We start from the raw sequence: 27,527 nt of genomic DNA on the forward strand, positions 1-27,527 counted from the left end.
ATAGTGGAACGGGGGCTTTAGATACCTGGGAACATAGAGGATTAAACAATTGTCAAAGTAAACTGTAACAGTTCTATGACATTTCTTCGTGCTCCAATGAAATATCTGTATGCTATTAAAGCCAAACATAAATTCTACCCACAAACATAACCCTAACCCAAATCCTAATCCTCACATGAAACTAAACCTAAAACCCTATCACAACCCTATAACCCTAACACGAAGTCCTTGGAGAAAAATAAGACCGGAGCAATTGTTGGAGGAGCAAATGTTGTATCACCAACTTTAACGTGGTGTGGAATGGCACTTTAAATGGAGTTTATATCATTGTCGATGTAGAGGCAGGACACCGACCGCCAGTTCTCTGGACAGCTCATTCAGCTACTCCCAGCCTCACCAGCTGCCCCCCTTTGAGACCCTCACCGATGTCGATTCACCCTTCTCAAAGCAGCAGCAGCAGAGCGCCAAGCAGATCCTCATCAGCTATGTGAGGGCTGAGGCCACACAGTATGCCCTGGATCTGAAGAATGAACTAGAGGCGCTGCAGTTCAGTGTGTACCTGGTGAGTATTCGTCAGCATAGTGGAGGTGGGGCACCATCTAGGCAAAACAGTTCTCAGAAGGACTTTGATAAAAGTCATCTTCCACCATTTAGAATTTGCTTGCAATACATCGAGAGGGTCCACCAAGAAACTTGTCTGGGTGATGCGATTTGTCAGGATAGTCAGTTGATTTGGAGTATCTTTAGATCAAAAGAATAAAATGATTTTGATTGTAATACATGTATGCATATGACTTTTATTCTTGAAGAACCTTCCCAGTTCAGTATTATTGGTAGGGAGAATGTTTTGTGACGATCAGTTGTTTCCTATCAATCATACTTCCCAACAAACTGCATGCGATTCAGTCTCAATCGGAAGATCGATGGATACTGCTTTGGCCTGATATGTTGTTTATTGATAATTGAATATATTAAAATGCTACGTAGCAACCACAATTGGATGATAGATGTTTTGGCTAATATTTCATATATTCATTGTAAACCTGATACACACATTTCTCATGCATATGTGTTCATTTTAGATTTAAAAAATCAACATTTTTTGCATGCATATGGAAACTATATTCTACATTTTGCTGTGTTAGCGTCACATTCCATCACAGATGTATCAGATTCTGTGCAAATTCACATTAATTGCAACTGACTTCAACTGGTTACTGTCTTTTTCCTTGTTCACCAAATTCTTAGCAAATGTTCCTCCAAGACCTTATGGATATATGCCTGTATAAAGCCAAATTGCTCTGCAGCAAAATATGTACTAATGCTGGATTTCTTGCCTCTTTTGTTTTCAACATCCAAGCTGCTATGAAACTCATTGTCATTTTTAACCTGTTGAGGAGGAACTGATTTTGCTATTTAATACATGTTTTCTTTAATAGACACCTGCTCGGGACTAGTCTTCAACGGGTTAAAGATGCAAATATCAATATCAACAAAGTTTCCTTTTAGTTCCACTTCAATCCAAGTTTTTAACATTGTGAAGGATCAAGGGATCAAGAAAGGGAGGAGCCAGCTGTGAAATACTGTACTTGTACATCATCCATGTTATCGTATTCAAATCTTTACAAAGTCTTCTTTTTTACAGCTAGCTCTTTTTGCTGGATTGTCCCTGATTCACTAGTAGCTCCATAGAAAAACTTAAGCAATCAATGAACAACAAAACAAACAAAGGCAACAAAATCATGCTGGATATCAAGGTATGCATTTTGTTGCTATGCTCAAATGTTCTAATGGAACATAGATAAATTTTCTGTTTCCAAATTTGTGCCCTGTTTGTGTTAGGATGTCCATGAAATATTCTGTGGAACTGACTGGCAGGACAGCCTGAACTATGCTGTCAGCAATTGTGAGGTTTTTGTTCCCCTTGTGACCCCACGGTACGGCGAGACACAGTGGACCAATAGAGAGGTGAGATGTGGGAATAGATGTGCATTGTAAAATGGAGGTTATTTGCCTGGTAGAATATGAATTGGTCAGTCACTTGATGTTTTAGTCATCCACTCAATATAGTTAATGACCAGTGATAATAATGTTTTTTTTTTTTAAATCTCAGTCATGAGAAATTCTTTATTCTTATATTCAAAGTGGCATTATGTACTTTCCATAGAAACTTTATATTAAATTGGGCACAATTATCTCATCCTTTTATTATTCTTCTCAGTGTGTGGCTGTCTAAACAAGAAATTGCTTGAATCCAGAAAATATTAACCATCTTCACACTGATGGAATTCATGTTAAAACAAAACCCAACACAATGCAGAGTATATTTTGTCACCCTATGATTCATTTTGTAGGTTACAGCTCATTTTTGTATAAACCTGTGCATAACACTCTTAATGAATGATTCTGAACAGGTCAAATTGGCTGATGTCCTGGGCAAGTACATCGTGCCGGTCAGCTTTCTGGACTCATGGCCACCCAGATGTTTGGCCATCCAGTTTGCCACCACCCAGTTCATTCACTGGCGCAAACCAAAGGCTGGAGAACCTACTGTTGTCCCACATTCACCAAGTGAGTGTCTCTCTTGATTATCTAGCTTCCAAACAGGGCTCACGTAGCAGTCTAGTGTCTGGTTTCTGTTGTCATTCTGTGACTCTGTCACCCCTTCTTCCCTGAAATAAAATGATTCAACAAATAAAAGCAGAAAAGCAAACACAAAGGATTGATTTAGATGTGACTATTTATAACAAAAGCATGTCAAAATTGCTACACATTTGATATCTTGATTTTGATTTAACATTTCTCAGATTCTAAGTTTTCCAGTGATATGTAATTTTTCTCACATTTTGATACTCCCCCCCCCCAAAAAAAAAAAAAAAGAATTATACCGTAGAATTGTTAGAAAAGTATGCAATGAATTCAAAATGCAGTTTTGAAACATGCTTTGAAGAGTAAATGTAATCAAACTTGCAACAGGTAATGCATTTGATATTGGTAAATAAAACACCATAATACCCTGCCTCATGAAAACAAATGATTTGGCTTGGATGTTTATTAGATACCAATTTTTCTATTTCCGTATCAAACATAGATTTGATTTCATAGTTTGAAGCTAAATTGCCTTGATCAAGTTTTCTCATTTTCCAAATGCTGTGATTTTATCAGGGTACCATGGATATAGTTCACAATGTTAAAGCCTTTTGTGCTGTGGGGATATCATTTTCCAATCAAATAGCAGAGATATATGTGTCCAAAAGAGGTGTGAACTTGACCCAGAATCTAAATGGATTAAGTGAAATTGTGTAGACTGTTTGCAAAACAACAAACAAGCATGAAGTACACTGTATCATGACGTCAAGAAGTGATTGTTTTGTTTGTTTGTTTTTTTGTATACTAGTCATGTAGATTAGGAACATTGAGAGAAGATGTATGCATTGCAGTACCAGAAGCATCTTTTGTGTTGTTATCTTGTGTCTGTAGCCAAGGAAGTGACGGATGATGCTGTGACGTTCCAGTGCTACACTTGGGATCGGAAAGATGTACTCCTGGTTGCCACGGACATTGGCAGGCGATGCAGACAGAAGGCAGAGGATATGCCCAACGGGATCCCTGCGGTGGTGATTCTCGTTTTCTCTTTCATTATTTTCTGCAATCCTATCCAAAAGTGTCATAATTTTGTCACACTGACCCATTCATTAGTGTTAAGATTGCTGTTCAAATTTACTTGTAAACATACCTACACACTATGTATGCAGTAATGCCCTGTGTTATTGAAAATGAGAGGCAGATTTTTCTTCTTGTTGACGAATGTAATTGAAATACATACACACTGATACATTTTTATGCAAAGTATCAAAACTTTATTTTGGTACACCCAGAAGTCAAGGTGTGAATAGTAACATTTCTATAAATCTTTTGTTTTGAGGTGAAATTTTGTCACAAACACCATCCAAATCAAGGAAGAAACATAAGTTGGTAAAACAGTTGTGATGTCTTACCGAGAACAAGCACCTCAAAAACAATGGATGAATACAAATATCTCCCTGTAATGGTGGTACAGAGAATGAATTGTTTGCATCCTGTCATAAACATGCATAGGGGAATATGTCTATATCACCCTAAAAAATACAGAAAGATACATAGTTCACAGAAATTCCCTGAGGCACAATTTTTGTTTAAGAAGAACTAATAGATCATTCTCAAAGTGGTTGGAGTCAATTAACTCGTAGGACATTGTGTAAAAAAGGGGTATACATTTTCCCTTGACCATAGATATGGCCTTTCCTAGTCTATGCAGGAGTCATGCAACATAAAGCACATATTATTTTCAATATATCTTACTGTACTGTACATTCTTTAAAGAAAAGCAATAAAACATGTTTTGCATATGCATAATTAATCATATAATTTTTCAGATATTACTACAGACAGTAATTGTAACATGTTATTTCCTTCTCGTTCCTCACCCGATTAGAAGAGAGGAAAGACATTTAGCCTCGGCGAAAATGTGATCCTGAATGAAGGCAGAGAGAGTGGCAAACAGCTGTTGGTCATCAGCACCCATCCCAAGCAGATGGAATTTGTAAGTCAGTTGTCTTTTTAGCTCACCTGAGCCAAAGGCTCAAGTGAGCTATTGCGATCGCCCTTCGTCCGGCGTCCGTCGTGCGTCGTGCGTCGTGCGTCGTGCGTCGTCCGTCGTCCGTCGTCCGTCGTCCGTCGTCCGTCGTGCGTCGTGCGTAAACTTTTTACATTTTCATCTTCTTCTTGAAAACCCCAAGACCGATTTTCATCAAACTTGGCAGGTAGCATCCCTAGGGGGTTAGGAACTCAATTTGTTAAAATGGGCACCATGACCCACCCAGGGGGCCCCCAGGGGGGCCCAAACCCCCCAAAATTAAGGAATCTTTAAAAATCTTCTTCTCTAGAACCAGAAGTGATAGAGCTAAGTTAATACTATGAGTTAGTTCATTGATGACTGTAGTTTCAAGTTTGTTCATGGCAGAATCAGGGATGCCCCCCTTGGGACCCAGGGGAGGGGGGTGGGGAGGGGTTCTAATGGGGCCTAAATTGTACATTTTCATCTTCTTCTTGAGAACCCCATGACCTATTTTCACCAAACTTGGCAGGTAGCATCCCTAGGGGGTTAGGAACTCAATTTGTTAAAATGGGCACCATGCCCCACCCAGGGGGCCCCCAGGGGACCCCCAGGGGGCCCAAATCCCCCAAAATTAAGGAATCTTTAAAAATCTTCTTCTCTAGAACCAGAAGTGATGGAGCTAAGTTAATACTATGAGTTAGTACATTGATGACTGCAGTTTCAAGTTTGTTCATGGCAGAATCAGGGGTGCCCCCCTTGGGACCCAGGGGAGGGAGGTGAGGAGGGGTCCTAATGGGGCCTAAATTGTAAATTTTTATCTTCTTTTTTAGAACCCCATGACCCATTTTCACCAAACTTGGCAGGTAGCATCCCTAAGGGGTTAGGATCTCAATTTGTTAAAATGGGCACCATGTCCCACCCAGGGGGCCCCCAGGGGGGCCCAAACCCCCCAAATGAAGGAATCGTTAAAAATTTTCTCTAGAATCAGAAGTTATACAGCTAAGATAATACTATGAGTGAGTACATTAATGACTGTAGTTTCGAGTTTGTTCATAGGAGATCCAGGGGTGCCCCTCTTGGGGGCAGGGGTGGGGGGGGGGGGGGTTGGTTAGGAAGGTCCAAATGGGGGCCTGAATCGTACATTGTCATCTTCTTCCTGAAAACCTCATGATAGATTTTCGTCAAACTTGGCAGGTAGCATCCTTAGGGGGTCAGGATCTCAATTTATCAAAATGGGCACCATGCCCCACCCAGAGGGCCCCAGGGGGCCCCCAATTCCCCAAATTAAGGAATCTTTAAAAATTTGGGCCCTTATTGTACATTTTCATCTTCTACTTCAGAATGCCTGGTCAAATTTTGGTAGAGCTGTGAATAATTTAGATTAGTGACTGCGTGAAAGGTGAACTTGCGATACTCAGGTGAGCGCTAGACCCGCGGGTCTCTTGTTTTAGATGGTGCTGTATTCTTTCACCTACACTTTTTAGCTCACCTGAGCCAAAGGCTCAAGTGAGCTATTGCGATCGCCCTTCGTCCGGCGTCCGTCGTGCGTCGTGCGTAAACTTTTTACATTTTCATCTTCTTCTTGAAAACCCCATGACCGATTTTCATCAAACTTGGCAGGTAGCAACCCTAGGGGGTTAGGAACTCAATTTGTTAAAATGGGCACCATGCCCCACCCAGGGGGCCCCCAGGGGGGCCCAAACCCCCCAAAATTAAGGAATCTGTAAAAATCTTCTTCTCTAGAACCAGAAGTGATAGAGCTAAGTTAATACTATGAGTTAGTACATTGATGACTGTAGTTTCAAGTTTGTTCATGGCAGAATCAGGGGTGCCCCCCTTGGGACCCAGGGGAGGGGGGTGGGGAAGGGTTCTAATGGGGCCTAAATTGTACATTTTCATCTTCTTCTTGAGAACTCCATGACCCATTTTCACCAAACTTGGCAGGTAGCATCCCTAGGGGGTTAGGAACTCCATTTGTTAAAATGGGCACCATGACCCACCCAGGGGGCCCCCATGGGGCCCAAACCCCCCAAAATTAAGGAATCCGCAAAAATCTTCTTCTCTAGAACCAGAAGTGATAGAGCTAGGTTAATACTATGAGTTAGCACATTGATGACTGTAGTTTCAAGTTTGTTCATGGCAGAATCAGGGGTGCCCCCCTTGGGACCCAGGGGGGGGGGGGGGGGGGGTGAGGAGGGGTCCTAATGGGGCCTAAATTGTACATTTTTATCTTCTTCTTGAGAACCCCATGACCCATTTTCACCAAACTTGGCAGGTAGCATCCCTAGGGGGTTAGGATCTCAATTTGTTAAAATGGGCACCATGCCCTGCCCAGGGGGCCCCCATGGGGCCCAAACCCCCCAAATGAAGGAATCTTTAAAAATCTTCTCTAGAATCAGAAGTTATAGAGCTGAGATAATACTATGAGTGAGTACATTAATGACTGTAGTTTCAAGTTTGTTCATAGGAGATCCAGGGGTGCCCATCTTGGGGGTAGGGGGGGGGGGTGGTTGGAAGGGTCCAAATGGGGGCCTGAATTGTACATTTTCATCTTCTTCCTGAAAACCTCATGATGGATTTTTGTCAAACTTGGCAGGTAGCATCCCTAGGTGGTCAGGATCTCAATTTATCAAACTGGGCACCATGCCCCACCCAGAGGACCCCAGGGGGCCCCAATTCCCCCAAATTAAGGAATCTTGAAAAAATTGGGCCCTTATTGTACATTTTCATCTTCCACTTGAGAATGCCTCGTCAAATTTTGGTAGAGCTGTGAATAATTTAGATTAGTGACTGCGTGAAAGGTGAACTTGCGATACTCAGGTGAGCGCTAGACCCGCGGGTCTCTTGTTTCAATGTCAATTTTTATTTAAATTTTTTTGTATCTTATATTCGAAAAAAAAAATTTGTAACTGTGTAATAAACATACAATCCAGACATTATGTTAGAAAGAGAGGAAATACATAACCATAATAATTGTTATATGAGATCAAGTTCTGACAATTATCAGCAAATTAATTCAAGAAGAAATGGCCTGTTGGTAGGAATTCTTTTACTTTTGCAGACATTTCACAAATTTTCATTTTGTAGATCTGTGCGATGATGGCAATTTTATTCGTGAAGGGGAAATTATATTTGTGTCCCATATATATCAGTGCAAGATAGTTTTTAGCCAGCTCTCCTTTCACAGTCATCAGCACTATGATTCTTTGAGGCAAAGAAAGCTGTATATTAAGATCAAGAAGAAGATATGTTAAGATATTCTTCCTGTGGCAAAACAGCTATGAAACAGATGACAGTAGTATCCTGCAGTAATGTGAATGGCGCCATCTACGGCATTGTGTATTATTATCATGGCGACAGTGCAACCGCTAGTAAGGAAGAAGATGCCTGATATCAGAGTTGAATTCTACATGCCCTGATTATGATCTGAGTTTGTCAAGTGTATACATATCCAAACGTCACAGTGACCAAGGTGATTTTGTTTAGATTTCAGAGAGAATTTGTGCTGCAGTCAATGTAATGCTGTCTGTGATATCTTCTCTCTGTAAACACAGAGTGGAGAGCTGAAGGAATTGTTTGAACGTGAAGGCTATGATGTGTGGCAGACAACAGAGCTCCTGAAGCTGGGTGGAACAGACGTCGAATCAGGTAAGGAGTATAATTCGTCAAAAGACATGACATAGATTGACTTGGACTTCACATGTCACTCAATATAATGGCAATACAATTGGTCATGAATAATGCAGTGTATATTTTCATTTTGTTAGAAATAATTCATACACGGAAATGATGCATCCTGTATCAAAGTTGTTCAATAGCATTTGAGATGTACAGTCACACCGTGTGGTCTCTTGCCAGGTTTCTGCTGACATTTTGTATAATTTAATTAATAGAGGTTCTTGGTGAATTTTATCCATGTATCAGTGTTTAAGTGAGTGTACAGTACACAACATTCCTTTATTTTCCATATTTCATTCCCTTCAGTACAATGTTTTATCTCTCACTTTGTATATGTATGAACATTGAAGTTGCACTTTGATTGTTCACTTTATCATATCCAGGTAAATAGATTGTTTATTACTTAGTGACATCATATCAGGGAGTGTGAAAAATAGAATATCATCATTGTAGAACCAGAAAGGCATTGATTTTTTGGACTTTGTACCTGTGATAGAGCCTTTCTGTCACTAACTACAAAAGAATATGTATTATAGAATCAGAATTGTCATTTCTTGCCTAAGTTGTAGCCAGATTTGTATTGATGCTCTTGACTGAGACAGATTCAACATTGATTCTGACTGGAGATGATGAGATGGTGCACACAGAGGGGTCCATCCCAGCCAGCAACCCAGCAACACTCTTCCAGGAGAAGGTGGACGAGGCAGCCGTGGTCATCTTCGTCCTCTCAAAGGCATTCGCCGAGTCAGCAACATGCAAGGGCCAGGTATGTGGAACAGATCTTTGGTGCATCCAATTTTCTTTGCTTTGTGTCTGTACTTGGTCATCCTCTTTATTAATTTGTTCATTCATTTCTCAATTTACTCAATTATTGTATCTAGCTGCCTTTTATCCTTCTCTCTATCTTTCTGTCTATCTATATATCTATATATCTATTAATTGTGACCCTGCACCACAAAACAAACAAAAAGTCGCCAGACATGAATTTTTAGTTAAGACCATATTCTGAAAGAGCAGATTTTAAGCTTTAAAATGATGTATAACTCCAATCAAATGGACTGTCCTAACCTATTTAGATATTGGAAAGAAAGCACAAACTCAGGAAAAGTGTGAACTGAGAAAAGAGGCTCTGAAGTACAGTGTCTATTCAAGCGCTTAATCTTAACCAAGCCGTGCTGGCTGTGCGATGAATGGGACAAAAATCAGGAAGTAAACCACTGGAGTAACAACAATGAAGGGATTATCAAATTAAACTGAAATTAAGCATGCCTAATTAACACATTCAGTCAATAATTAATGCCAACTTTCAAAGCAGTTGCGTTATCCTTTCAAAAGTGATTAGAGTTTAAAGTGAAGAGTGTGTACAAGGCTTTTCAAAAATGAAAAGGGGACTCTAAAGACACACCTAATCACACTGTCTTACCAAAAATGTTCGAGATAAACTGCTAAAAAACACACTTTCCTGCCCGTTTCATGATCCCAAAATTTATTATAACGTAAAAGAAGACTTGCTCTTTCAGAAAATATGAAAAAGTCAAAATTGGCTTGGTTGACCCACTTTACCTACTTTCAGTCCTTATGCAAAATCAGTCTGTGCGACTTTTTGTTCGTTTTGTGATGCACGGTCACAATTGATCAATTCATTGGGCATGTTATCTATGTGTTCCATATCATATGAAATGTTATAATCTTTCAAGAGACACGAGGCCACTTTAAGAGCAAAGTAAAGAATATACAAGGTGGAAAAATATAATGTGCCATTTGATTACTAAGTGAAGAATGTATCTGGGAGCAGGCATATAAGTACCTTTGATGGATGGTACAGTAAATGATTGAAAAATGTTATCGTTTGATCACTTCATGTTACTCATTGCTTAACATGATGTATGTTGTCGATGAATGATGATTTTTCAGTCATAACCTGGGCAATCAAATGACCTCTGACCTGTACCATATCTGTCTTGCTGTCCCAATACAGGTCTTCTATTGTGAGCAAAGGAAGCGGGTTGTCCCTCTGTGTTATGAGGACTTTGAGATGCCGGGATGGCTGTCCATGCTCATCGGGACCAGCACATTTGAGGTGAGCCCAAGGTTGTAGCTGCAGGTCACTATCAAATAAAGTTGCCAAAAGACCACAATCAACTCACTGTTTACCATTACTATGTATGCCATGCACTATAAACCTACTGGGAGTTGACTTTCTTGAAAGCAGTGGGTTCAGCATCAAATTTTCATTTCCATATTCACTGTTTAAACAGCCAATTGCATTTGATCATTGATGACAGCTACCCAAGTACTTTTTGTTCTGATGGTACAGTGATGTGATGACATTGCAGAATTTGAACAGTGTATCACCCAAGCAATAATAACACAGTATTAATCTGTAATAAATTAGTTTTGACCTACAGTAGTTAGGGCCATACGTTCTGATGTTGCTTGTAAAGAAGTACTGCTTCATTTAGTTTTAACATAAAAAAAGAAGTTGTGAGAAATGATAAGAGAAATGTCAGAAATACTGTGCCAAGGCCTCTTTCTGAGGTACAGAAGATCTTTTGTGAACTGCATCCCTTGAGATATCCCTCTCTTCACTTATGAATAGCATCCATGACATGCAACTTTCCAAATGTGTTCCTTCTTTGTTTCAAATAATGTTGGCAGAATGTCCAGAGGGCAGACTACAAGAATCACCTCCTTGCCCGGATCTCCCAGGCCTGCGATCCGTCCACTCTGGACTATGAGGAGGATATAGCGAAGGAAACACAGCTGGCTCTATGTGTAAGCGTGCTGTATAGTCACCATTGCGTACAAGTGTTGGTATACAAAATGTTTTCCAGGACTTATGAAGCCTGTGTTGAGGTTTTATGGGAGTATTTGCATTGCTACTAGTGAGAACGTGTCTAAGATCTATTCAGAATAACTCCTGTTTGCCAGTGAATCCACACATTTTTCAATGATATTTTTTCAGGCTTGGTGAAAGAGAAAGATAAATGCTTACCAAATTTTGGGTTGGATCTACCTTTTTAGTGGCTTTAGTTTTTAGGTCATAATCAAACATTCAGTAGAATTGTCATTTATCACTTACAGGTTAAAAGAATGAATCTGGACAGGCAAATGGAAAACATAAGAAGAGAGGGCCATATTAAATCTGATTGCTTTTTTCCCTGCTCGGCAGCTCAGAGAAACACATCAGGGGAAGCTTGTTGTTTTTGGTGGGTTTTTTTTATATTCTTTTTTCTTTTTTATGATTATTGTATTGTTCTTTGAAAATGCCTCATAAATGATAATAATACTAATGATAATAGTGATAATAATAGAAGTGATTCAGTCAACTGGAGTTAAATTTGTTATACAAATTTGTCTTGTCAAAGCTTTCTAAAAATATTACTGATGGTGAAAATAATGTTTGTGCAAAGAAAATGCCATTCTAGTATTTGTTACTACATGCTCTATTTTCAAACAAAGTGTGATACACTGTTGACTTCACTGTTTCCATTGTAGGTGGAGTTTGTCTGCAAGAACCTCCCAGACTCGGGTTGTGTGTACATTGCAGGGGGGACAAGATTTTACTACGACAAAAGTGAAGACATATGCAAGTAAGTATACCCCATTTACTTACTTCATATTTTGACATGGTAAGAACTTAATACTGTTCATACACCATATCAAATTTAAGTACTTCAGTTATTCATTGAAAATATGAGTGAGAAAAAAAGACTGTAATCTCTTCTTTCTTTTTTCAAATGACATACAAGGAGCTCTATACACAAGAAGCAACCCAACTTTGACAGCTTCTGTGGTTTCATATATAAGATTCATTCGTTATGGTTGTTGCTTAACCCACTGAGGACGAGTACCAAGTATACTCGGGCAAGTGTCTATGGGAAATGCTTGTTGTATCAAAATTAGCCTGTCCTCAATGGATTAAGAAGTGATTTTGCTCAAGTGGGCAGTGCTCTTCAATATGGAGACATGTTTTCCACTGTGGGAGGAATCTCCTTTAATTCACAATCTAGTTCAATGTCACAAGTTAAGGCCATTGATTCATTTCTTTGTCAAATGATTCCATACATACTTGCAGTGCATTTTTGAATTCATGACAACATTCATGTGTTTATGAGTGTGTGTGTGTGTGTTTTATTCTCCTTTGTCTGTCATTACCATTAGATATTTTGATCATCCAAAAAAAGACAACAGCAACATTTACCTTTAAATTGGTCCATGCATCTGCTTTTGCTTTGATAATGAAAAGCTTAAAAAACATAGGAATGCAAGCAGGAATATGTTTGACAGTGTGTGTGTGGGTGTGTGTTTGTGTGTGTATATAGTGGGTAGTTAAGTCTTTATGTGTGAATGGGATGGGGTAGATGGTGGGGAGGAGTTTGATGGGGGAGGACTGACTATATTTGATTATAATTATACTGATTTCATTATTCAGAAATTATCCTTGTATCATATGAGATATGTAAATTTGTTTTCAAATGATTGATGGATTTTGATTCAGTTTTCAATTGCCTGATATGTACATATTCAAGTGAATGCTTACAATTTATGCAATAATTGTATAGTGACTAAAATGGGGAAAAAAGGATTACTGACAAGTAATTGCCATCAGCCACCTGTTTGTACAAGAATCTGTGATGTTTTAAGCTGGTGGTTGTGAGTGGGTTTGGCTCAGTTGATCAAAGTTTCACTGGCAATGTTCAAAAACATTTTTTAAGTATTTGTTTTTATGTTATTATCATTATTATTATTATTATTATTATTATTATTATTATTATTATTATTATTATTATTATTATTATCATTATTATTATTATGATTATTATTGCTATTTACTGGGGGTAATTCTTCTTCTTCTTCTTCTTCTGGTAGTCCTGCGTCCTTTGAAGATTATCACAGGCGTGATTCATGCGGTGCATGCTGTGCTTGTATGAATGTGCAGTTGTATAAAGTATCTGAGGATGCGAGTAAAAATCCATTGGCACTCTGCATTGCAAATTCCCTTTTGATTCCTTTTTAGCTCACCTGAGCCAAAGGCTCAAGTGAGCTATTGCGATCGCCCTTCGTCCGGCGTCCGTCGTGCGTCGTGCGTCGTCCGTCGTCCGTCGTCCGTCGTCCGTCGTCCGTCGTGCGTCGTCCGTCGTGCGTCGTGCGTAAACTTTTTACATTTTCATCTTCTTCTTGAAAACCCCATGACCGATTTTCATCAAACTTGGCAGGTAGCATCCCTAGGGGGTTAGGAACTCAATTTGTTAAAATGGGCACCATGCCCCACCCAGGGGGCCCCCAGGGGGGCCCAAACCCCCCAAAATTAAGGAATCTGTAAAAATCTTCTTCTCTAGAACCAGAAGTGATAGAGCTAAGTTAATACTATGAGTTAGTACATTGATGACTGTAGTTTCAAGTTTGTTCATGGCAGAATCAGGGGTGCCCCCCTTGGGACCCAGGGGAGGGGGGTGGGGAAGGGTTCTAATGGGGCCTAAATTGTACATTTTCATCTTCTTCTTGAGAACTCCATGACCCATTTTCACCAAACTTGGCAGGTAGCATCCCTAGGGGGTTAGGAACTCCATTTGTTAAAATGGGCACCATGACCCACCCAGGGGGCCCCCAGGGGGCCCAAACCCCCCAAAATTAAGGAATCCGCAAAAATCTTCTTCTCTAGAACCAGAAGTGATAGAGCTAGGTTAATACTATGAGTTAGCACATTGATGACTGTAGTTTCAAGTTTGTTCATGGCAGAATCAGGGGTGCCCCCCTTGGGACCCAGGGGGGGGGGGGGGTGAGGAGGGGTCCTAATGGGGCCTAAATTGTACATTTTTATCTTCTTCTTGAGAACCCCATGACCCATTTTCACCAAACTTGGCAGGTAGCATCCCTAGGGGGTTAGGATCTCAATTTGTTAAAATGGGCACCATGCCCCGCCCAGGGGGCCCCCAGGGGGCCCAAACCCCCCAAATGAAGGAATCTTTAAAAATCTTCTCTAGAATCAGAAGTTATAGAGCTGAGATAATACTATGAGTGAGTACATTAATGACTGTAGTTTCAAGTTTGTTCATAGGAGATCCAGGGGTGCCCCTCTTGGGGGTAGGGGGGGGGGGGGTGGTTGGAAGGGTCCAAATGGGGGCCTGAATTGTACATTTTCATCTTCTTCCTGAAAACCTCATGATGGATTTTTGTCAAACTTGGCAGGTAGCATCCCTAGGTGGTCAGGATCTCAATTTATCAAACTGGGCACCATGCCCCACCCAGAGGGCCCCAGGGGGCCCCAATTCCCCCAAATTAAGGAATCTTGAAAAAATTGGGCCCTTATTGTACATTTTCATCTTCCACTTGAGAATGCCTCGTCAAATTTTGGTAGAGCTGTGAATAATTTAGATTAGTGACTGCGTGAAAGGTGAACTTGCGATACTCAGGTGAGCGCTAGACCCGCGGGTCTCTTGTTTTATTTTTCAATCTTCCAATTCCAGGGCTATAGGGGCATCGCTGGCTAAGCTCCCAAAGTTGACCCTCATCACAGGAGGTTTCTTCGGGGTTGGGGAGGAGGTCTCCAGGAGTTTCTATGAAGAAAGGCGCAAGGCACGGATGGAGCCTAAAGTCTGGCACATTCTTCCAAAGAAGGAGGAAAGGGTAAGTGAACTCCGCTGTCTAACTCTCTAGGTCACCTAGGAAGAGGGACCTGCTGAGCTATTAATTCATAGGTCATATGCTCATGTATATTGTGCATGACCAAGGTCGAAGCAAGACCCCAAAGCAATGCCCCAGAATTACCAATGGTCGAAAGCGATTCGAAGTTCACTCTTGTGGCATTGTGTGTAGCTTCCCCAGTAGGTGAAGAATAACACATAGTCATTGCTTGTGAGAAGTTACAACTTGGTTATTGACTTTCCAGTAATCAAACTAAGAGTTGTATAACAACAGTTGTAGTGGCAGTAGTAGCAGTAGTAATAGCTGTATCGGGAACAGTTGTTATTGTAGTTATGTTAAATGTAATAGCAGTAGTGGCAGTAGCTTGTGGTTGAAGTTGCTGTAGGTAAAATTTGTGGGTATTTTTGCATTGTTCGCAGCTGCAGTGGTTGTAGTAATAGTAATAATTGTGGTGGTGGTAGTAGTAGTTGGTGTAGTAGCAGGGGCATCCTTCATGGAAATACTTATTCTTTAGACAGTCCAGCAACATACATGTTCTTGTCTTTCTGAGACCAAAACTTATACATGCGTGTGGATGATTGAACAAACATGAATCTTATGATGCTAGAGTTGAGTGATGTTAATTTCTGACATTGCTTACATGACAGGATTGCACAGCACAGGCGAGACAGAAGGAAGATAAGACGTTTGAGGGTCCGCCATTCGGCAAGACACTATACTGTGGGGATAGTGTACGGCAGAGGGAGACCATTGTATCTAAGGTCTTTGATATCTGCATCATTATCGAAGGTAAGGAGAAAGCATCAGTAAGTCGAATCACAAGTATGAAATTCAGTCTGTCATTATTTTTTTAGGAAGTTAAGAACCGTCCGAGGCCAAAGCTTTGCTGGATCTCAAACAGAAATCTGCTCACTGATAATTAAGAAGAGCAATTCTTCATAGAAGTTATTTTTAATGATACATGGCATAAATTAAACAAAGAAAATAAAGGAGTTGGATCAAACTTGGACCTAAAATATTGAAAAAGTTATAGGAGTTTCATGTGATTGGATTTAAACAAGTAGTGGATTTGTCAGTGATTTTTGGCATCCTGGTGCAGAGAGAGAAGTTGCTGATGGTATTCAACTTACCTAAACCAAATGGCTCGAGTGATTGTGATTGTTCTTTGCCTGTTGTGTATAAACTTTTTATGCCTCCGCCACGAAGTGGTGCCGGAGGCATTATGTTTTCGGGTTGTCCGTCCGTCCGTCCGTCCTTCCGTCCGTCCGTCCGTCCGTCCTTCCGTCCGTCCTTCCGTCCGTCCTTCCGTCCGTCCGTAATAAATTTTGTGGACAGGGTAACTATTAAAACCTTTTAAGGTATCCTAATGAAACTTGGCATGTATGTGTATTAGGGGGTGAAGTTGTGCCTATCAACTTTTGGGTGCACATGGTCAAGGTCAAAGGTCAAAAGGTCAAGGTCAAATACGTAAAATTTCACTATTTCCTCCATATCTATGCAATGCCTGAAGATATTTTCTTGAAACTTAGTGTATACATGTATTACCCAATTAAGATTCTCTGGTGAAAGTTTTGGGTCATGAGGTCAAAGGTCAAAGGTCAAAAGGTCAAGTTAAAATATTAAAACTTAGCTTTTTTTCTCCGTACCTTGGAAATTGTTCAAGGTATCTTCATGGCACATAGTATATAAACATGTACTGACTGGCAGTTATTATCTAGAGAATCTAGGGTTCATAGGGTCAAAGGTCAGGGGTCAAAGGTCAAGTGCAACACTTCAAATTGTTACTATTTCCCTCATATTTATGTAATGCCAGAATTTTTTTTTTTTTTTTTTTTTTTTTGCACTTGGTGTATGCATGTATAACCTAGATTATCTGGAAAGTTTCTTTTTCTCTTTTTTTTTTTTTTTTTTTTTTTGGGGGGGGGGGGTTTGCCTCAAAGGTCAAAAGGTCAAAGATCAAGGGAAAGTGCTGAACTAACTTTTTCCTCCATATCTCAGAAGTGGCTCAAGTTATCTTGAAACTTACTACATATTTATGCATGTTCTGCCTGACAGTGATTATCCTATGAATTTTAGGGTCAAAGGCCAAAAGAAAATGGTAACAGTGTACTTTTCAATACAGAAATTACACTTTTTCTCCATACCTTGAAAATTACAGTATTCATACACTTATGAATGGGTCAAAGTCAAGTTAAAGTCCTTGAATCCCCAAATACATGCTCTCCTATTCATCTAATTAAACCTAGGTAAAGGAAGGTGAACATTCAACACATTTGTGACAAACATGTAATTTCAATATTTTGCCAATATTGTGAAAATGTAATTATGCATTGTCCACATGTACTATAGACCTATTAGGAGAATCGTGCATTATGGCGGAGGCATAGCAGTCGCCTTAGCGACATTTCTAGTTCATATTTTTGTCGCCTTAAAAACTAGTGGCTGGGTTTCAATCAAACCTGGCGGGAATGATCAGTGAGGAGAGGGGATCATAGTTTGTTCAAATAGTAGTGATGCCTCCAAGGAGGGGCCCCTGGGGCAGGATCCAAATACCCCAAGTTAGCTGATTTTCATAATTTTTGACATTTTGTCTTTTTTAAAAATGGGGAGCTAGATTTTGACCAAACTTGGTAGGAATGATTAATGGGGGAATGGACCATTGTTTGTTCAGATGATGATGGTACCCCAGGGGTCCATAGGATGGGACCCCGTTATCCCAAATAAGGAAGGTGTTCCCAAGGGACTTGCCGTAGTCACCAAATCTTTAGATTTTTCATTTTTGCCTCAGGTGGAGTGGCATGAAGGTAAAGTGCGCTGCTCAGGTGAGCTCTAGATTGGCAAGTCTCTTTCATAGTATGATAAAATATAGTAATCTTACTTGATTTTCTCATTATTTTGCTTAAAACCCAAGAAAGAACAAAATGAACAGCAGCAACCAAGATATTGACAGACAAACAAACAACCAGTGACCATTTTGTGTATGCCTATTCTTTTCTGATGAAGGTGGCCCAGGAGCAGCTCACGAGGCTGAAGAGTTTGCCTGGAGTGACCACACAGTCATCCCCATCAAGTGTACAGGTGGGGCTGCTGGTGGCAAATTCAAGGTGCCTCACAAGATTTTTGAGGTGAGAGTGATTGAACTTTGATGAAGCATTTTTTCTGTTACTCTGACTTTGTTAGCTCACCTGAGCTATTGCGATCGTTCTTCGTCCGGTGTCCGTCGTGCATCGTGCGTCGTGCGTAAACTTTTTACATTTTCATCTTCTTGAAAACCCCAAGACCGATTTTCACCAAACTTGGCAGGTAGCATCCCTAGGGGGTTAGGATCTTAGTTTGTTAAAATGGGCACCATGCCCCACCCAGGGGGCCCCAGGGGGGCTCAAACCCCCCAAAATTAAGGAATCTTTAATAATCTTCTCTAGAACCAGAAGTGCTAGAGCTAAGTTAATACTATGAGTTTAAAGGGATCGTACAGTTTTGGTTGAGACCTAATTTCAAGTTTCTAACTTTTTTTTTGGTGAGATAATGAGAAACCTCTTATGAAATATGAAAGAGCATGTAATTCTACGAGGAATTCAACGTTTATTTGATAAAAATTGGTTTTAAAATGGCTGAGATATCCAAAAAAGAGTAATTCGTATAAAGTGTGGGACCCACACTTTATTACGATCGCTTTGTTTTACTTTATTTTTGGATGTTTCAGTCATTCCAAACCCGATTTTCATCAAATAAACTTTGAATTCTCTTTGAAATGGTATGCTCTGTACTTTATCGTAAGTGTTTTCTTGGTTTCTCGCAAAAAGTTAAAAGCCCAATTTTCATCTCCACCAATACTGTACTGTCCCTTTAAGTACATTGATGACTGTAGTTTCTAGTTTGTTCATGGTGGAATCAGGGGTGCCTTCCTTGGGACCCAGGAGAGGGGGTGGGGAGGGGTCCTAATGGGGCCTAAATTGTACATTTTCATCTTCTTCTTGAGAACCCCATGACCGATTTTCACCAAACTTGGCAGGTAGTATCCCTTGGGGCATAGGATCTCAATTTGTTCAAATGGGCACTGAGTCCCACCTGGAGGGCCCCAATGGCCCAAACCTCCCAAAATTAAGGAATCTTCTCTAGAATCAGAAGTGATAGAGCTAAGATAATACTATGAGTTAGTACATCAATGACTGTAGTTTCAAGTTTGTTCATAGCACATCCAGGGATGCCCCTCTTGGGGGCAGGGGGGGGGGGGGGGGGAAGGGGTGGGGAAGTCCAAATTGGGGCCTAAATTGTACATTTTCATCTTCTTCTTGAAAACATCATGTTGAATTTTCACCAAACTTGGCAGGTAGCATCCCTAGGGGGTTAGGATCTCAATTTATTACAATGGGCACCATGCCCCACCCAGGGGGCCCCAGGGGCCCTCAATCCCCCCAAATTTAGGAATCTTAAAAAATTTGGGCCCTTATTGTACATTTTCATCTTTGCTTGAGAATGCCTGGTCAAATTTTGGTAGAGCTGTGAATAACTAAGATTAGTGACTGCTTGAAAGGTGAACTTGCGATACTCAGGTGAGCGCAAGACCCCCGGGTCTCTTGTTTATGGTTGTATCATGTTGTATCTTTATGTATCTGTAAGAAACAGATCATAGTAACTGCAACCTTCAATGAGAGCTGACTCCATGTTTTAGCTATGCAGCACAGGATAATTGATGTCATGTGTGTCTGTGGGTCAAGGAAAACTTAAAGGACAAGTCCAACTTCATATACATAAGGATTGAGAGAATGCAGCAATATTAGTAGAACACATCAGTGAAAGTTTGAGGGAAATTGGACAATTCGTTCAAAAGTTACGAATATTTTAAGTATCTGCTCAGTCACTACTGGATGAGAAGACTACTACAGTGTATGATGTCACATGCGTACAACTATATAAGGAATATAAAAAGAGAATTTCACAAAGTGCACATTTCTTTGACTTGCTACTGATGTATGTTAAGGGTGATATCATTCCCCTTGCCTTCTGAAAGAGAGAAGTCGAGTGTTCTTTTGTCATGCGAGAAAAATGGAAATATGTTGATTTTTCTTTATTCTTTCTTTATATCGTTGTACTCATGTGACATCACAAGCTATAGCTATAGTAGTCTTTTTATCCAGCCGTGACTGAGCAGAAACTTCAAAAATTCATAACTTTTGAACGGATTGTCCGATTTTGCTCAAACTCTTACTGATGTGTTCTTCTAATTTTGCTGCATTCACTCAACCCACATGTCTATGAAGGTGAACTTGTCCTTTAACCCTAATCAGGCTGGGGGGGGGGGGGGGGCGGAATCAGCCCCCCCTTGACGTTTCGCGCAATATCTTCGCAGCGCGATAAGCTCCCGCCGCGACGTTTCATGACTTTTTTCCTTCAAGTATCGCGCAACTTTTGAGGCCAAAATTGTTGCACCCACGCGTACCGTTTTGACGCGACGCCCGTTCGAAAAAAATTTGTCAACCCCAAAATTGCTCCAAAACGTGATTTTGTGTATAAATCCAATGCAAATTGTGTTTTTTCAATTAATTCACATAAAAATTCATATCTTGACTTAGAATGGACGAAATTAATTTATTTTAGCATAATAAAGCTGCGAAAAATGTCTGTGACAAATTTTGGCCAAAAAACAAACAAAAACAAAAGATCAAAAAACAAAGAAATAATAAGAAATTCAAAAAACAATCAAATACATAAGAAATTGATTTCGATACAGAATTTTTTTTATCCTATGTCTCAGGAGAATGATACAAGAAACATTTTTAAAAAGGAATTAGCTTAATTAGAGCATTAATAAGTGATTTAGAGCCCAAACCTGATTTTATGCATAAATTACAATAATTAATTAATAGAAAATATAAGAAAAATTTTTCGGAGAAAGCAACCATACATTTTGATAGCATACGTCGCGGGCGTCGCGTGTGCCGATTTTTGGCGCGATCACGCGTTCCATAGGCGAGATCTGAAGGGGGGCGGAATCTGCCCTCCCCCCCAGATATAGCATAGCCAAAAAAGCCCAGCCTGATTAGGGTTAAAAACATTTTTTTTTTTTTTAATGGCACACCTAGTGAAAGAATGTCAAAGTTCTTACAAACCTAACAATAAAGACAAATTTTCGAATTATGAGAGTCTCTGTATTTATTCAAACACGCATGAAATGATGTTTGTACTGCAGGCAAGCATTAGATGATGTAATAAGAAAATTCATTTCCACCTCTCATGTTTCACCTCTAAATTTTGAGGTAGTGTGTTTTGCACCCAAAGCAATATCTCATGAATTGTGGTAGAACTTGTAATGCTTCTGTAGAAAAAAATACCCCTTGTTTTGTGCAAGCTTGATTGTTTGAGCTATCAGGTTTTTTTCTTCTTTTTTTCTCCCCCTCCCCCCCCCCCCCCCCCCCATTTCTTACTAAAAATCAGCTTCCTCCTGGTGTGGCCAGAGAAGACTGGCAGTTGCTAGGCAACAAGGCGGCAAGTGCAGAGGAGATCGGAGAGGCTGTGGCACGGATTGTGCGCAGCCTGCAGGAAGGGGTCGTCTCACAGCTGACCTACCAGAAGTCAGTCTGCCAGCGGCCGGGGCTGGTCAGAGGCAAGAGCATCAGTCTCATGGACAGGAGCTGAGAGCAGTGGGGTGGAGAGGTTTAGCTTCAGAGAGGAGAACTCGCAGCTGAGACTGATAAACGGATAGGTTGGAAGGAGAGGCTCTTTTCTTTATTCAAGTAATGCCAACCACCTTAAACGTGTTAAATCTAGCCTGACATTATGCCACTGCAGAGAAATCGGAAGGATTGCTGAACTGGGACGAATGTCGATGAGCCACTTCCTGATGTCAGTATTAAGTGCTCTCCATGGAAGTCACTTTCTGTGCATCGTGACACATCAGCTTGAAGTAGCCTGGTGTATCTATGCATAGCCTTGCACCCCAAAAACATACTTTTATCTTTGCCCTGCATGAACAAAGCCAGATAGTGAACAAGGTATGCCAAATTGTCAGCATCTATTTCCTAAGAAAGTTTGCTTTTGCTCCACTATTGATAAGGGCAAAAAACTACAAGACATAAGATTCTCACTCTGGCCAGATTAGACAGTCAGTGACCAGAAGTGTGTGTTGCTGCATGTAATCCTTTAATTGTAGGTGTGATGTGATGGAATTTTCATGTAAATAACTAGTTCTTGCCGCTTTTACCTTTATGCCAAATCTTTTGCATTCATCTTTATTGGCTCACTACATAACTCTTATGTTGAGGCATTTTAAAGTTTAATAAGATAGAGCTTTAGGATATAAGAGCTTCTGATCTTCAACGTGTCTGTGCTTGAACCTCTTCACACAAGTATCATCCTGTGCTTTGAATCAACAGTTTCCCATGTAGATCAGATCTATACAGTGACTGCCATATTGGACAGAGAAGAAACATACAAAATGTGATCTGCCATTTCATACACTTTTTCCAGACTGGACCACTACAATCCTACATACAGTGAAGGTTCATGTTCTTAGGCAAAGATTCATGCATTGACAGGGTATAGTCACTTTAACTTGGCATAGATTTGCCATATCATGTCTCATTTGGATGTGCTGCAAGAAACTCATTGTGATGACACGATTTCACTCCCCTTGTTCACCCTTCACTTCTTGACATGAAAAAAAAAAATACAATGATTTCTATCCAAGGCATCCCTTATTCTACAATTGTTTTAATGAGCTTTTCTGCCTTCACCCTGTAAAAGCACGCTTTAAATTTGCGATGTTGACGTTAAGACAACGGTTGTGTTGACTGTCTCCTCTCTCGCTGCGTTGTGTTACAAAGTAGCTTGAGATTTTGTGAAGATGCAGCCTATACAAAGTAAAATAGCGCCACCATATGTCAGTTGTCATAATGGCATCAAGTACATGTAGCTCCCTGCATCATGAATTTGAGCGGATGCTAAAATGGCACAGAACCGTTGTGAAAACTCAGACAATGCGAGATCGGTTTTGATAAGCGGTCTTGCACATGCGCAGAACAATTTTGTTTTCTTCTTTTCTTTTGAACGTCCACATCGCAGATGTAAAGCTCCCTATTTATGTTGTTTGAGGGAAAGAGTGTGTCACCAACCCAAAATGTTGGATACTTGCTTTTTTATCGATCAGGAGATGTTTGGGAATGAAGGGTGTGTGGACATTTCGTGTTGAGTGGGTTATTTCAAGATTACCAGGTACATTGTAGTGCTAGCAGACTTTGAAAGAAGAATAGAGCAGACCTGATACTTCTGATTCTTTTCATTTGTGCTATTCATTTCATGTTTCCGATTGTGATCATAGAAAGGAATGTGAAGCTATGAAACGATACGAGCAAGGGTTTAATAATTTCGGTCCCATAGGCTTTCAACATGATAGTACATGCATTTAAAATATCTTAATATGTCCTAGTGAAGTATTTTAAAAGAAGAAATGAAACAAAGCAACATCCCCTTTACCTATGTACTGTCAATGAGATGCCACATAAGGGGTATGTGCCTTGTGAAAGTCACACCATACTGCCCTAGTATAATGTCTCTTCTTTCCAAGCCTACAATGTACTGCTTTGATCTGTTTTCAAGAATCTATATAGGAAGACAACTTTTGATGCTTGATATTTTTGTTATCAAAATTGCATAAACACTGTCAAAATGATTTTTATCACAGCTGTACATACTAAATGATGAGCTACCTTTGGGCGGAGGATTCTCTAAAAAAAACTTGCCTGGGGGGACAGGAAAAGTTTTTTCTATCTTCTACAGCACAACTAAATACCAATATACTAATTCCATGTGCAATTACATAATGTCAAAGAGTGTTGTGTATTTGCGTGTGTTGTGACTCCAAAAGAGTGTACTGTGTAGCAGACTATGAATGTGATGTAATTAGCAGTAGGATGTAAAATTATATATTAGAGCTGTCTCTACATGAGCTGACATCTCTTACTGGAAGGCTGAAAGTAAGTATTGTCCAAATGAAACACAGTATTCATTTTGTTGAGAGATTCAGTTGTGAGATGTCTTGTTCTTTCTAAAGGAAGAGCGCATTACTCTGGCTTAGTAAATCGTCAGCATCAAATGTCCAGTTACTATCTAAACTGCCCCAAATCTAGTGCAGGGTTGTGGAATGTTGACAGAACCAAGTTACTAATCCGCAGATTGCTAGTTCCCAAAAGTCTGTATCAGAAATTGGAAAATGAGTGTTGCTTTGGAACATTTTTTGTTTTTTGTTTTTGTGCGTTTGTTTGTGAAGCCTAGAGATTCCCCCATTCAATTTTGCCCGGAAAGCAGGGTGTTCCAATATAGTTGCATGAGACCTGCCTTTGAGAGACCTGCCTTTGACAGACTCTTGCAAAGCTGAAATGACAAAATCACTGTATGTCAAAACCTATCAGTACATTTAGGTGAAGAGTCCAAAGTTTGATGGAAAGTCGAGGCTTTGAGAGAAAAGAAATTAATTCACAGTTCTTGCACAAGATATTTGATGGATTCAGAGATATGTGTACTTGACAATTATGGACTATCATTATATTATGCCAAGTCACAGCTTAAATAGAAATGGGGATGAGCAAATTTGGCGCTCAAATTTGGCAGTTTATGATTAGTGGGCGTAAGATGGGTTTTTGTATGTGTGTTTGCTTGTTTTGTTTTGTTGTTGCGTGTTTGTTTGTTATGGTGTGTGTGTGTGTGTGTGTGTGAGTGTGTGTGTGTGTGTACGTGCTTCTGCAGTTGTGCACTTGAATAGTCGGTGATTGCTCCTTTGGAATGAATGAAACGTGTTATCAATAGTCAAGAGTTGCTAAGTCTCCCTGATTGTGCAAGAGGCTCCCTGAAAAAAATGAATCATCTATTTATGTCTTAACGAGAGAAAATAAAACTCTTTCTGATTAGGGAATGATATTTTTGCATGTTGAGATGCATGTAACATACAAGTATCTCCCCGAGTGCTTCTGGGGACCTCTGTTAGCACAATGTGTGAATGTTGGCAGCTCTTGAAAATTGTGATACCACCGTGAAAAATGAATTCATTTTGCCTGAAAGAATGCACAGGAGGAGACCACATTTTCTAATTTAAAATATTTTATTAATGATAAATTCTTTTTGCAATGAGTTCAAGACCTAGGTGATATTGTAGGTTATAAATCTGCAAGAAGCTTTGCAGCATGCAAGTTTGCCATTTTGCCACACAGAATTGTGTATTGATCAGTGAGAGACATGTCGTGAAGGATATGTTGTCTCAGAATTTTTGCTGCAGATTTGAAGTTTGAAAATCATGGTCACCTCATCTTCCACTTACGTTAACATTTATATTTCTGCCATTGCCATGTGTAACTTCTGTGTTAGTTTTGTTTTGTTTTGTCGTTAAGCTACCAGGTGATGTCATTGATGGCATTATTGTTTGTGATCATACTCATCACATCCATCCCAACAGACTGGGACAAAATGAACTCAAAATGATGTTGTGTTGTTGTTTCAAGGAGAGGTCCCCTGTTATGTTTGTCATTTTACAAGTTTTGCACACAAGAGTACATCCTTACTCAGATTCTCTTGCTTGTTTGCTGTGTGTTGATTGCTAATGCATGCCTTGATTGCTTTATGATTTTAGGAGTTAAACTCAGCTCTGCAGTATCTTGTCAATCACCATGCAACTCAAATTGATCTTGCTTTATCAAATTCTTGTTTCCTTGTTGTCCATCCCTGTGTGCGTACATCTCCAACTGAGTGGGTGAAGGTTTGATGTAATATGCCCCGAAATTGCATTATTGGGTGGTGAAACATGGAATTTATGGTGCCAAATTTTTTTTCTCCACATGAATGTTCTTAGTATTTTCTTGAGATGAAATGTTACTTTGAATAGCTAAAGATTATTTACATTTGGTATTTGTTCATTTGCTTGGATTCTTTGGTTTCACAGTTCATGAGATGTCCATAGAGAAAGCAAGTGTCTGTGACAGTGAATTGATATGTATGTACATAAAGCCATATGTATGCTGGTGAAGCATTTAAGTTTAAAATCTCATTTCGGTCACAGTGTGTGATAAGTAACAAAGCATTTTGTTGTACATAATATGTTTTGTATTTTTTTTTTTTTTAAGTTATATTGCCAAAAGAGAACCAAAGCCATAAAGGACCATGAGTCACTTTGCTGCAAAGATTTTTTTTTTTTTTTTTGAGAAACAACACACTTAGAAAATCAACAGTAATTCTTTCTGATAACTGTTTCCAGTTAGTTTAAATTGTATGTCATGTTACATGACACTAGCAAACACATTGATTCATTGTTTCATCAATGATTTGAGTTCTTGATGATGTGGCAACACTACCAAAGTGATGTCTTAAACTTTGACGTTGCATTGTCTTAAACATCAGTGTGTAGACTCGTGTTAGTTCTCTTTCTTGTACATAGGGATAGTTCTGGGCTTGCATGACTCTTAAAAGGAGTATGGGTGTTTGTGGTAGCCAGTTACCATGAATGCTGAAGAGATTAGCATTTTGGAAATGTGATGAGTGCAGTTGTCATAGCAACAGCATGTGCTAGTAGTTGATTGATGGCTATATGGCTGGTGGCATAATAACTGCTACAAAGTGTTTGATGAGTTGTGGCCCTGGTCTTCTCTGTGTTACAATACAAAATGTCACATCAGGCGGGCAGTGCTGCGGTATAAACTGATTTGGAGCAAAATTTGATGTTGTGACGTGCTAGAGTTTTTATACACCTGTACATCCCACTGATTATTCTTCTACATCGTAGTACCAAAAGTGTAAAACTAAAATCATGAGGTTTTTATTTTTGTGAGGGGTTAATTTGTTTGTCCTTGTCTGTCCCCTACCCTTTCTAATATCTGTATGCTTTTGTAGTTCTGTATGTATGTATTTATGATTGTATGTATGAATTGCACATCAATGTGTGAGTGCATGTGTGTGTGTGTATGGGCAAACATTTGTATATTCAGTTTTTTTATTCTAGCAGGGGATGATGTATATGTTAAAGCAATGGAATGTACAGTAATAGGGTACCGTTAGTTGCTGTAGTTGAATGTGGGTGAAGTGCAAATGTATTTGCACAAAGTATTATGTTGGTATCATGTCAGTAAAACTAAGGATATGATGTAGAAACTGTATAGTGTGGCCTGCCTACTTATATGCTTAGAATATCAAAGATTCATCTTTATGATATAAAAAAGAATAACAAATACAGAAAGTATGGGAGGGTCATACAAATAAATGAGTGATGCATGCATATTCCACAGTAAACTAAGTATTTAAAGGCAAGAGAGTGTGTACCTATGTTGTATTGCAAAGAGCAGCGGTGACAAAAAGACAATTGTATGAAATGGTTTTATGCAATGTCAAAAAAGGCAGTGAAAACTGTTTAACAGTACTTGAAAAGGTTTGTGTAGTTATACATTTTAAGGTGTTAGTGAGGATATTTGATTGAGATACCGTGCTCTTGAAGACCCACTCTCTTGGAGTGGTTGTTAATTGAGAGTACAGTACTCCTCTGTTTTGGCAGTAGTTGGTTTTTTCCTCCTCCTCTTTCTTCTTCTTCTTCTTCTTCTTCTTCTTCTTCTTCCTTTCTTCTTCTTCCTTT

The 27,527-nt window shown here is 39.6% G+C and overlaps 1 protein-coding gene across 2 annotated transcripts in view; it reads left to right on the forward strand.

The window, feature by feature from the left end:
* Nucleotides 1-27,386, forward strand: part of LOC139708821 (uncharacterized) — a 79,258-nt gene extending 51,872 nt beyond the window's left edge. For both annotated transcript variants that reach the window (XM_071620778.1, XM_071620779.1), the window contains 14 exons: nt 340-562; nt 1,843-1,968; nt 2,415-2,571; nt 3,481-3,617; nt 4,475-4,582; nt 8,152-8,245; nt 8,878-9,041; nt 10,254-10,355; nt 10,934-11,050; nt 11,774-11,868; nt 14,746-14,905; nt 15,571-15,712; nt 17,927-18,048; nt 21,359-27,386. In XM_071620778.1, coding sequence (XP_071476879.1) covers nt 340-562; nt 1,843-1,968; nt 2,415-2,571; nt 3,481-3,617; nt 4,475-4,582; nt 8,152-8,245; nt 8,878-9,041; nt 10,254-10,355; nt 10,934-11,050; nt 11,774-11,868; nt 14,746-14,905; nt 15,571-15,712; nt 17,927-18,048; nt 21,359-21,559 — 1,948 coding nt within the window. In that variant the 3' untranslated portion in view covers nt 21,560-27,386. The remainder of the gene's footprint in view (nt 1-339; nt 563-1,842; nt 1,969-2,414; nt 2,572-3,480; nt 3,618-4,474; nt 4,583-8,151; nt 8,246-8,877; nt 9,042-10,253; nt 10,356-10,933; nt 11,051-11,773; nt 11,869-14,745; nt 14,906-15,570; nt 15,713-17,926; nt 18,049-21,358) is intronic.
* The last annotated feature ends 141 nt before the right edge of the window (nt 27,387-27,527 follow it).

The sequence above is a fragment of the Diadema antillarum genome, unplaced genomic scaffold (genome assembly GCF_040938485.1).
Source record: "Diadema antillarum isolate AM-2024a unplaced genomic scaffold, OU_Dant_1.0 seq00001376_RagTag, whole genome shotgun sequence".
Lineage (NCBI taxonomy): Eukaryota > Metazoa > Echinodermata > Echinoidea > Diadematoida > Diadematidae > Diadema > Diadema antillarum.